This window comes from Dreissena polymorpha, chromosome 4, assembly GCF_020536995.1.
Source record: "Dreissena polymorpha isolate Duluth1 chromosome 4, UMN_Dpol_1.0, whole genome shotgun sequence".
In the NCBI taxonomy this organism is placed as follows: domain Eukaryota; kingdom Metazoa; phylum Mollusca; class Bivalvia; order Myida; family Dreissenidae; genus Dreissena; species Dreissena polymorpha.
The window spans coordinates 139064910-139077663 of record NC_068358.1 but is presented as its reverse complement, the minus strand read 5'-3'; the positions used below and the strand labels follow the sequence as shown (position 1 = coordinate 139077663).

At 33.7% G+C, this 12754-nt stretch overlaps 2 protein-coding genes across 3 annotated transcripts in view; both read right to left on the bottom strand.

Annotated features, from left to right (window-relative positions):
• Window positions 1–12754, bottom strand: part of LOC127876904 (high affinity cAMP-specific and IBMX-insensitive 3',5'-cyclic phosphodiesterase 8B-like) — a 406208-nt gene that overhangs the window by 208286 nt on the left and 185168 nt on the right. The window lies entirely within an intron of this gene.
• Window positions 1–12754, bottom strand: part of LOC127876919 (stAR-related lipid transfer protein 5-like) — a 34214-nt gene that overhangs the window by 14424 nt on the left and 7036 nt on the right. The window contains exons 4-5 of the mRNA XM_052422430.1: window positions 9661–9793; window positions 2681–2798 (exon numbers count right to left, since the gene is read on the bottom strand). Of these exons, the coding sequence (XP_052278390.1) occupies window positions 2681–2798; window positions 9661–9793 (251 nt within the window). The remainder of the gene's footprint in view (window positions 1–2680; window positions 2799–9660; window positions 9794–12754) is intronic.

Genomic DNA, 12754 nt, shown 5'->3' with positions numbered 1-12754 from the left:
AATTTGTCGTCTGCTAAAATGTCGTCTGCTGAATTTCTAAAATTAGCATTTTTAAAAAAATTTTTTTAAAGAATACTATCAGGATAGCAAACAGTTTGGATCCTGATGAGACGCCACGTTCTGTGGCATCTCATCTGGATCCAAACTGTTTGCAAAGGCCTTCAAAATTCGGTTCCATCACTGAAAGAATTAAAACTGCACAACTCTGCGGTAAATTACACCTCTAAGATCTTTAATAAGGAGCTAGTTTTTTTAAGTCAGCTGAATATAGGCGGACAAGAACAAATATTTAATTACCTAAAATAAACACTCCAGCTCAGGGCTCCATTCAATGCATCGCCTTCACTTTTTATCATTTTTTAAATGCTCATTGCATTTTGTTTTGTTATTTCTTTAACTTCTGTGGTAAATTCAAAATTATCTGAATAACAAAAGTCAAAAATCTCTCAAATCGTTCCTGTAAGATGAGATTCATATACCATGTATTATGTGTTTATACCACAGGAATGTTAATATGATAAAACAGTGAGGGAAAAGATAGAAGTATGATAGAAATAACATTCAATTCTTTGATGATGCAGGCAGAACCTAAGCAGCTTCTTAGATATCCAGTCCATGACTTGGAATGCTTCACTGTAAAATAATTATTTTTGAAGTAAATATGTGAGACTGGACATCTGTTTTTTAGATTTTTCAAATTAAAACTTCCATTTGAAACTTATTATTATAACTCATGACTTGATATTGTTTTGATGTTATATCTTACATTAATTAACCCAATTATGCTTAGTGGACTCTCCCATCCTTCTAAATTGGATCAATTTATTTAAAAAAATTGGGATGTCTAGTATATTTATTTCTTTATTTAGAATATTTCTTACAGAAATTCCTTTAAGCAAACAGCGCAGTCACCCAGATGAGGCGCCGCATAATGCAGCGTCTCAATGATGTGGCGTCTCATTTGGGTCTACACTGTTTGCCAAGGCCTTTTTCTAGACGCTAGGCATAAGTGGGTTAATGTCATTTTATAACACGAGACAATTGATAGCTTTACAGTTAAAACTTTAAATTTTAAAGACCAAATTTTTCTAAACAAATCCCTGCATGAACAAAAATGCTACTGAAATTACCCATCTTTCTTCCTGAACACTGATCCATTTATTCAGGCCTTAATTTTGTATACCTAAAAGCATTTCATAAACCTACCAGGGTAATTTCAATAGCTCCATACCCATTCATATATAACCCTCCTATCATCTTATAAAATGCAATAAAAACAACTCAATTTAATGACTCATGAAACCTCAAGCTGCGACATTGTAATACATTGCAAAATATAAATAATTTATAATGATTGCAATTTCTGCCTTTAAATCATTTTAGAAAATATTACTTGACACCCAAAATTCATTCTTACCAAGCCAAGGACTTTGAAAATTAGGCTTTAAATTAAATAGATCTTAAACAATACAGCCATGATTGTACAATAATTGTACATCAATGTATTTATGCAAGTTTTACTAAGTACCTTGAAGTACAGCCAAAGAATGACTCTCAGCTTACTACCATGCTATGAATTGGTGAGAAACTGCATACGGGTGACCAAATAAACTGGTAAAAGTGAACATGAATTGAGAAATGAAAGCTATAAAAAGACATAGCAATAGGAAATCATCAAATGTTTATTAAGAGCTGTTTGTAAAACATGCATGCCCCCCATTATGGGCTGTCAGTTGTAGTGGCAGCCATTGTGTGAATACGTTTTTTGTCACTGTGACCTTGACCTTTGACCTAGTGACCTGAAAATCAATAGGGGTCATCTACCAGTCATGATCAATGTACCTATGAAGTTTCATGATCCTAGGTGTAAGCATTCTTGAGTTATCATCCGGAAACCATAAGGGTCATCTGCGAGTCATGATAAATGTACCTATGAAGTTTCATGATCCTAGGCGTAAGCGTTCTTGAGTTATCATCCAAAAACTATTTTACTGTGTCAAGTCACCGTGACCTTGACCTTTGACCTAATGACCTGAAAATCAAAAGGGGTCATCTGCGAGTCATGATCAATGTACCTATGAAGTTTCATGATCCTAGGCGTAAGCTTTGTTGAGTTATCATCCGGAAACCATTCGGTGGACGGACGGACCGACATGTGAAAAACAATACACCCCCTCTTCTTCGAAGGGGGGCATAATTATTATATAAAATATTGATTAATTTTAAAAAAGTAACGTGTTTGTATGGATATTATCTTATGACCCCAAAGCTAGATGTCATTATGATAACATGGACAAAATACGGTTATATCTCCAGTAAATGACCACTATTAATGGACACAAATTCGTCAGATATATAGTGAAATGTTAAGTTACTTTTGGTAGATATATGGGAGTAAGATATATTTAAACTTCAAGCTAGTATAAACTTCCAGCTAGTATAAACGTCCAGCTAGTATAAACGTCCAGCTAGTATCTGACCATGTTTAGGATATATAGCAGTCAGAATGAATTAATAGCCACTAACTGATCATGCATGGATATGTAGGGGCCAGATAAAGTTGTGAATCAAGTTACTGACCATTCTTGGATACATAGAAGACAGATTTAGTCAAATGTCCACTCACTGATCATTCATGGCCCTAACTGAGTAAAATATAATTAAATATCCAGTATCTGACCATTGGTGGATATATAGGAGTCGGTTTCTTTGTTGATGATGAGGTCCACAAAGTCTCTGGGTGATATCAGACCCATCATTGCACTGTCAGTACAACATCGATTGACCCGTAGCTTGTCCTAGAATATTACAATACCAAAGATCAGAAAAGAAGTCAAACGAATTGTCATTGTCTATATTTTCCAACCCTTAATTACATGATGAGCAGCAAATAACATCAAACTAGAACAGACTGCGAGTTACTCACAGGCTGTTCTGGTTTTATGCTTTTTGCACATAACCATCCATTTTCACTTTGCTTCTTAGTGGGAAAGGGATAAGTGACTTGCAAGTTTTAATATTATGGACACTTCTTTTTTTAAATGTCAGTTAATTGCAGAGCCATGCAAATGTCCCTTTCGTTTGATAATTGTGAAAATCCTATGTTTTCAGTGTCAGCACTGGGTAGAACTATTTTTGTGTGCCGGAAAACCATGCAGTCTAAAAAACAAAATTAATACTATGAGTCTTTCAATCAGGTAATAAATGAGGAATGATTCCTTTTACAGTAATGACTTACTGTCTGTAAGTTACAGATCATCATTGAATTATCAATATCTTTTCAGTCCAACAGCTCTTTGCTGGCATTTTGGCAACATAATTTTGTAGAATAGTTAGGGCGATAGTTTTAAGCCGATGCAAGTAATGTCTGTAACCCAATGTATAGTTTTCACTTCAACAAAAAGTTTTAGTTTTGTCTGCATTAATATCGCAATTCTGGAAAATCTGGACCAAATTTACTCATATTTACTCATCAAAACTAACTGTCTAACCTTGTTATTTACTCATAATTACATTACTATGGTTATCCTTGCATGTGGATACTGGTCCATTTTGATGTTTGGCTGGCCTGTCCTGTTTAAATCATATATTTTTATACCACTTACATGAAATTTAGATTGAATAAGATGTTTACTTTGTATTAAAATAAGTCAACATACCAGTGGATAAAATTTTCAATGAACCTTCAGCTGTACAAACTTATGCCATTTATATATTGGGACACTCAACTTTAGTTAAAAGAACATTTTAGCAAATATTTACTGTATGTCAACAAGCAAAGCTTATACAATTTCTCATCTCTAGACACAATTTCATAATTCTGAGTAAAATTTTTGGAGAAAAGCAATTTTAAGTCTGTTAAATTTTACAGCTTTTTGAGATTTTTATAATTACAACGTTTTGCGTTTTCATATAAATGGGTCATTCTGCTTGGTTAATCCGTTCTTATGCCCTAAGTTTTATTTCCTTATACACCATGCAAATGTATACATACATATTCATGAATGTACTACTTTTTATCAATAAGTTGCTTTACATTTGTCAATAAAATGATGTCATTGTCTGGCACAAATTTAATGTTAAGAAGAAGCCAAAATTGAAACAATATTCATATATGCCAGAAAATCAAAAATATGTGGTGGTCCTTAAAGTTAAAGCTGTTAAATACTTTAAAGTGACATTAAATTATAAGAATTTAATCGTTGTTATGCCTTTTATCTGTGTCATTGCTTGTCTGGAAAATTACGCCTAATTCATGCATAAAGGTCGCCTGCATTTACCGGTATGTTGATTAGGCATAATTTTCCAACACTTTTTACACCTATAAAATGCAGAAAAAGACCATTCAATTCTTAGATCAATAAGCAAATATTGATAATCAATCAATGGACTTGAAGGATAAATGCTATGTAATTTGACTGAAAAAAAATCTAATCACTTGAAAGTATTGGCTCATCTATAGCTACAACATAAATAATGACATATTTACACAACAGCAAAAAGTGTTATTATATACCAGATTATTTGACATTGATTACTTTTGGAGAGGCTTTAAATCCGCACAATTCCCAATAAAACAATGATAAGCACAATTTTGAGCTACCCGATGACGCCAGACAAATCAGTGAATAGTGAACATGTAAGTAGCTGAACAGACATTAATGACACTGTTCTTGAATTCAGCCTTCATAAATAGTTCTGTTAACCCTTTCCCACTTAGAAGCAAAGTGAAAAAGGCTATGTGCAAAAAGCATAAAACCAGAACAGCCTGCGAGTAACTCGCAGTCTGTTCAGGTTTTATGCTGTTTGCTGCTCATCAGTATCTAAGGTTTGGAGATGAAGCCTTAAAAACTTTAATCTACTAACAAAGGTCTTATATTAAACTTTCTATAATGGACAACGCATGCTTAACAAGAGGGCCTGAAAGGCCCAAAGTGGCTCACCTGAGATAACAAGATTTTATTGGGACAAATCTTCTGACCAAGTTTCACGAAGATGGGAAAAAAAATGTGGCCTCTAGAGTGTTGACAAGGTTTTACTATAGCAAAATAAGTAACAAGAGGGCAATTGAAACCCTAAAGTGCTCATCTGAGTACAAGGTATACTATTATAGATGACTTGACCTGGTGATAAAGTTTTTTACCAAACCTGACCCAGTTTCTAACATGGTCTTCATATTTTTAAGGAAAAGATTGGGACCATGTTGCATTAATAGTTCATAAAAGTTGATTATATGGGTTTTCTAAGATTTGGCCTGGTGACCTACTTTATTCACTCACATGACCAAGATTAACGGTTAGCATATATTGTCAAGATAAATATTCTGACCAAGTTTTATCAAAATAGAGTCAAATGTGTAGACACTAGAGAGGTAAATGGCTTTGTTTTTTATAATTTGATATAGGTTTGGGATGCACATTACTCAAACTTGGCCAAGGTATTTTCTCTCAGTATAAACATAAAGACCAAGTTCCATCAAGCTTGAATTATAAATGAGGGCTCTAGAGAGGTTACAAGGTTTTTTCTAGTAAATGACCTCATGGTGACTTTGCTTTTGGACCAACATGACTAAGATGGGAACTGATCAACCTAGAAAATGTTAAGATTAAGAGTTTAACCAAGTGTCATCAAATTTGAGTCACACGTGTGGTTTAGAGAGTGATAACAATTTATTTTTTTTAGATTAGACAGAGTGACCTTATTTTTGGACAAACATGACCAAGATTCAAACTTGGCTTGGACATTCTTGAGGCCAACGTTCACATTTGATTTAAGATTTGTAATAAATGTGGCCTCTTTCATGTTAACATATTTTTTAAAGTTTAACAATCTTTTTTTGAATTCAGTTGAAATATTTTATAAATTATATATAAACATTGTTACTTTAGACATTTAAATTTGATTTTTTAATATCAACACATCTACTCTTTATTTCAGACTTTATTCAACAAACAGTGGCAAAAAAGTTTAGGCCATTGTTGCATTGATAAGAACATTTCAATTTATTCCTTTTCCATTTGCATGACATAAATAAATAATCAACTCCATCTAAAGTGCAGAAATGTTTCTGAAACTACAATAAAGTACAACTCTTTTTCATGTATTTGGTTTCCCAGTCTGAAAGATCTTGCAGAGATTAAGCCAGATATCAGTAAAATTTATTGGAAACTCTACATGTTTTGAAGCTGCGATAAGTGATCTGAGAGTTATATTGTATAGAATATATCATCTCTACAGTAGTTCATGGCAGTTTTGCAGATTTTTTTTGGAATGATTCAAAGATAAGAGGAATAAGCTTCAATTATACGGAGTTATACAAAGGACAATACATGACTTCTTACACTAATGAGCCTCGCTTTCGAAAATAACAGGGTTAAATCGTGTGTGTAAGTAATCATCCCAGATAAGCTTCATACAGGCTGAATGAACCACACTTTCCGCATAAACATGGTTTTTACATGAACATACATATTTTAAAGAAAAATACCATACAATAGGAGAGTAGCGTACTGCACAAGCCAATCAAGGGCGACACTTGACACCATACAATAGGAGAGTAGCGTACTGCACGAGCCAATCAAGGGCGACACTTGACACACATGTATTAAACCCTGTTTTCCCAGGCTAAATTAAAGAGAAAAAAACAGACAATAAAAGGCCAATGATCTAATACCAAAGTTCTTGGAGAATCAAACATGAAAAGCCACCTCATGTCGTTCCTAGCCAATAAATAATCATCTCCACTACTCAAGTCTTCGCTGAGTAAATTTTACCACTTTAATCAGGTGATAGTTGAGATTAAAACACCTCAGGAATTTGTCAATGTATACTGTCAATAAAAGCTGGTTTGTTGATAAAAACTGTGAATATATTTGTATAATTTTATATATCACCAGATCAATTTCGCTTCGGCCAAAGGCGTTGTTGAGTGAGGAATTGGCAAACATTTGGCAATAAGAAGAAAAGACAAAATAATTATAAATAAACAAATATGGAGTCCTCACTTTGTCAATCGTGGACAATACTAAATACACATGCATTTAGTCCAGTTTTCCTACAGATTGGCTAAAATGTAATTCTCATTTCAATTGTACAATAATTTATCAAATTTAGTTAGAATCAAAATAATTGCTGCACTATCTCTTTTTTATCAGTCCAAAGTGGACTCAGGCCCCTGTGCTTTGATGCCAACTTCTAATAACTCCTTATCATCATTTATTAAGCTTATAAACAATGACAAAAAGAAGTTATTGATAAAATTCATGCAACCTAAATCTTAACAAAATGGGGGGGGGGGGGGGAGGGAAGGATTAATCATAACTCCTTATCTTTGTTTATTAAATATATATACAATCATAAATGTACATTATTTCTTAAATTTACGCAAAAAAGTTTGAAGTGCCCTGGTAAAAAAAGAAGAGTTATAAATGTTTGAAAGATATATTGAGGAATTAGGTTTACAGCAATATTATCATTTTCTTGTGACAATTTAACATCAAGAATTCTGTGTGTGTTTTGCCAGGTCTCTAAAAAAAATTTATGAAAAAAAACGCAAGGATATTTCTCATCATTCATGGAATGTGTGTGACTCATAATATATCATATCATCATGCAGTTACAGCATCTATGTATTTAAGTGATAGGGTTACAGCTATTTAATGACTAGTTAAAAGCCAATTATTCACAAATAAAAAAATTCTATAAAGGGATCAGCTTTCAGCCCATTAATCTCTGTGAAAGGTATACTTTACAAGAGAGCAACTACTAGGGTATATTATGGCTATCAGGTATACTTTACAAGAGAGCAACTACTAGGGTATATTATGGCTATCAGGTATACTTTACAAGAGAGCAACTACTAGGGTATATTATGGCTATCAGGTATACTTTACAAGAGAGCATCTACTAGGGTATATTATGGCTATCAAAGGAGCATGTCTACTTTCCCCAACATTAACCCTTTTGTTTAAATAAGTATCACTTATTCTTGCTGACACTTAACTAAAACTACCAGTCTTTCAAAAATAAATAACTAAATGACAGATTAAACCTATATACCCCTACAGCTCACTTACAAGTAACAATAATCACAAAGAGAAACCTAATAATGGTAACATGATCTATATAACTCAAGCAAGACAATTAAGTCTTCTTTTGTTAGCTCCTTATCATTCTATTCACTACAGTTGTTTTCTGTCCTCCATTATTGCATACATTGTGGGGGTGCTATTATGCAATATTTGATTATGTCAAGACAATTAAAGGAATTGCCAGACAAGTTATTATTTTAAATGTGTAAAATTATATATTTAAAACCCTAACAGTTTGCCTTTTTATTAGAACATGTTGCCTTTTTACAAAAATGAACATTTCAAAACTGTATTTGAAAATGGCCAACTAATGTTGCCCCTTATGTTGTCACTTATGCACAAATATATAATCAGAACCTTTTTATTATTTTTATTATTGAACTTATTTGTTTTTAGTCCCCAAGATTAAGAGAAGCTCTTCATAAAATTAAATGAGAACACAAATGCTTTTAACCATCTTTCACCATTTAATAACCATCACTAATCGCAAGCAAATATTGTCGTCTTCCGCAAGAGCAATTACACCTTTTGCCTTATTACTGTCATTTTATAACGCATCAAAAGATGATTTACGCAACTTCAGTGCATGATGACATTTTCTGCATGCTCTCTTTACAACTTAAAGATTTGATAATTATGTGCAACATGGGTTCCTTTGATTTCAACACGGTTCTTGCGCAATTTGTAGAGGTCTTTTTGCTTGCTTATTTCTTTATCACCCTGTTTAATGAATGTTTTATTGCTAGAAAGTATGTATGATATGAAACAGGATGAAAAACTTTTGTCAGAGGTGTTGTAAGCATTGAACAAGCAATGCACACACAATTTAACAACTGGAAAATATAAAAGCAAACAAAAAATATATAAATGCTGAACAGAAGTATTTATGTTGTAAACAATAATATTTTAATAATATGATTTTAAGAATTGCATGTTACAATTTATTAACAAAAAACGTTCATTTACTTTTTATTTAGAAACAACAGCTGTCACCATAGGATGACATATGCCCCTGAATATGCTTTTTCGAAACATAAACGCAGATTCTGAAACCTAAACGCCGACCCTAAGTTCAAGGTCAAGGTAAAAAGGGGTCAAAATGTGTGTGCGTATGGAAAGGCCTTGTCCATATACACATGCATACCAAATATGAAGGTTACATCTGACGCGACATAGAAGTTATGAGCATTTTTCGAAACCTAAACGCAAAATGTGACGGACTTTCAGACAGACGGACGGAAATGCCATCACTATATGCCCACCTTCGGGGGCATAAAAAAGAAATCAATTCAACATACATGTATTTGATCATGATTATCATTTAAAAACTTGGTAGCAGCATGTTAACATCAATACTTATTTAAATTAATGAATTAATATATATAGGTTTAATGCTTGATTAATTATAGAAAACTTCTTAAAAATATAAAGGCTATCAAAGGAAATTTCTTTCTTTCATGGCTTGCTCTTAAAACATGCTCCATAACATCAAATCTTATTCTTTTCTGACCCCATACATCAAATCATTGAGCAATCTGTAACTTAAAGTCACAGTTTAAACTAGGAATACCTTGACTAGCCATTCAACGGTTTCTATATGCTTCACTGCAGTATCCCATTGGCCCCTGTGACTGTCTGGCAGAGGGTCAACATAGTTGAACACAGTCTGTGGTGGGGCATCATACACACACTCTCCCTTGTACCTGCCATAGAGAACACACGTATAATTATTATACATTACCCTAAGTAATAAAGTATAAAACATTAGTGACCATTTGCATTAATTCACAAAGTAATTAATTCAGGTCTTCAGAAACAAAACGAAATTAAAAACTGAAAAGTAATTAAACTTGACATAAAAAAATAATTTTAGCTAACTTTGAATAAACAATGAGGTAGGCAGCCAGGTTTTTTACAAACCAAAATCATTTACAACTATTACATGCCAAATATCACAACACATTTTTAATATCCTTATTCAATTTCATTATGAGTGGGTTATGGGATTTCTTGAGTTTTCAAATGGTTTCATTTATATTGAGCCATATAAGGAAATCAGTGCCTCATGGCAGCCATGTTTTTCAATATGCTAAAATCATAATTATCTCCCTCATTTTGCCCCCTTGGTGAAATCAAAGTACTGACAGTACTGGTGTTACGATGCTTTTGAAGAGGATGGATATAAAACATCAATTTAAGTCTATCTATATCACCACAATTGTGTATGTTGATACGAACATTTGGGTACGATAAAAAATTTGGGTACGAAAAAAAATTTGGTACGAAAAATTTTTGCGTACGAAACATTTTTGGTACGAAAAAAAGTTTAGGGGTACGGGGAAGTAGTACCCGTGGGTAACTTGACCCATTGAGCGAAACTGGGAGGCGGGTCACATTCTTGTTCATTAAGTATGGCAATACCTTCATGATGATTCTCGAAAGAAGGTATGAGCACATAGCCGGACCATGTGAGCTCAATCGTATGAGCACTTGACTATCCGAGTTCGCCCACAAACATATGGATAAGTTAACTAATAGCGAAATAACCTTATACATGTATATACTGAAATCTAACAATCGAACGAAATATCAAACATGGTATGTACACTTAGGTGGTTGTGTAATTTCTGTTAGAATATCGTATTCAATATGTAAATTTTAAATGATTGTGCCCGCACTTGAGTTTGTTGCCTTGTTTGAGTCTATACGCGCCTAGGCTGCACCCAGTCTGTGTATTTGTAATGAGTTACCTCCGCGCTGAGGCTGTATAATGTTGGGAGCGGAGTGTGTCCAGCACTCCTACCTAATAAGATTAGATTGACGACAGTTGGGACGAATTTTGTATGATAGCTTCAATTGCCAGCTATTTGTTTTGTACTGAAATACTTTTTAATTTTTTATATGGTCAAATGCTGGGGGGGGGGGGTGAGATTATCCGGAAAAAAAACACCTGTCCGGAATGGTGACCACAAAACAGACAAAATATAACATTGCGCCGGGAGCGGGAATCGAACCGGTGTCGTAAAGGTGAAAAAGCGAACGTCCTTACCACTGCGCTAGCGGGACGAACAATTACGCAAAGAAATGTTATATCTATATATATCATAGCAGTGCAGCGTTTACAATTTGCAGGTTCGCAATTGTTCGCATTCTTTAGTTTTGTGATCACGTAAAAAGTTAATATTGCATGATTTTATTCGCAATTTATTTACTAAATCGAGAACAAATATCAAACAAAATAGAGAAAATATATAGTTGTTTCATTGGTCCATAAAAATAAAATGGATGTAAAATTACTAATTTTAAATTAACGTTCTGATACACTTATTGAATCTGTTTCACCAGGATATGCTGTTCTATTAATATTTACCTTTATCATCACGAACGACAACTCTGCTAGGAGAATGTTATCAATGAAAATCAACGAGCAATCTCCTATGCAGTGGCTAAAGCCTAGGGAAGTAACTGAAAAATCGAGTTATCGCAATCGGACTGGCTCGGTCTTTTACATAGGTCCCCATTGTGAAGATTACTGGTTATCAAACCTTAGACGACGCTGTTCCAGCATCGTCAAAAAGGTACCATGTGACATTGAAATTAGAAGGCAAATGGTACCTTTTTGCACCAAGGGGGCGAATTTTGTTTAATTGATTTCTCTAATCAATAGAACAAATGTTAAGACCAATTTTTCTTAATATGGAGCAATAAATGTGACCTGTGTTCAAATAGAGTATTCAAAAGCTTGTTTTACTTAACTATGACCCCACTTGACCAAGTTTTAAAACTCTGTTGAAATATAATATGGACACATGTTCTGCCTAAGTTTTGTTATGACCTGTAAATTAATGTGGCATTTGGAATGTTCACAAGTTTTTGCTTTAATATGACCAAAGATTGGTCAATAAATGAAGCCTCTAGAGTGTTAATAAGTTTTTTCTATAATTTTACCTAATAATCTAGTTATGTATTATGTACATGACTGAGTTTCAAACTTAGTCACAAAATATCATTACAGTAGGACAAATGTTTCACAAGTTTCATAAAGAATAGGTAATGAATGTGGTCTCTAGAGAGTTTTAAAGTTTTACTTTAATGTGACCTAGAAGCCAAGTTTTTGACCACACTTGACCCAATTTTGAACTCGTTGGGACAAATTGTCTGACATTAGTTTCATGAAGATTGGGAAATAAATGTAGCCTCCACAATGTTCACATGCATTTTCTTTTATTTGACCTAGTGACCAAGTTTTTGAAGATTGAGCATGAAATTTGGCCTCTATGGAGTGTTCATAAGTTTTTTCTTTAATTTGATTAAGCCCTTAAGGGATCTAATTTTTTATATGTTATTTGAAACTGTTGCAAACTCAGTGGAGATATCATTGAGACTTAGGCTGGTATTCCATCTGTCCGTATCCACATCCGCAAAAAAATAGAACAAGTTGAAATGCACTGCAATTATTCCATTCATCCGCATCCATATATCCACACGCGCAAAAGCCGTCCGCAAAAGAACACTCAAGTGAGCATTCTAATGCGGGTGCGAACAAGATACGGACGGGATTAAGCACGATGAGAGTAGTCGTCATCTCAAAATTCAACTGAAAAACTATCGAATTTGTGAAAAATTACCCTGAATTATACAACCAACGCAGTTTTGCATATCGG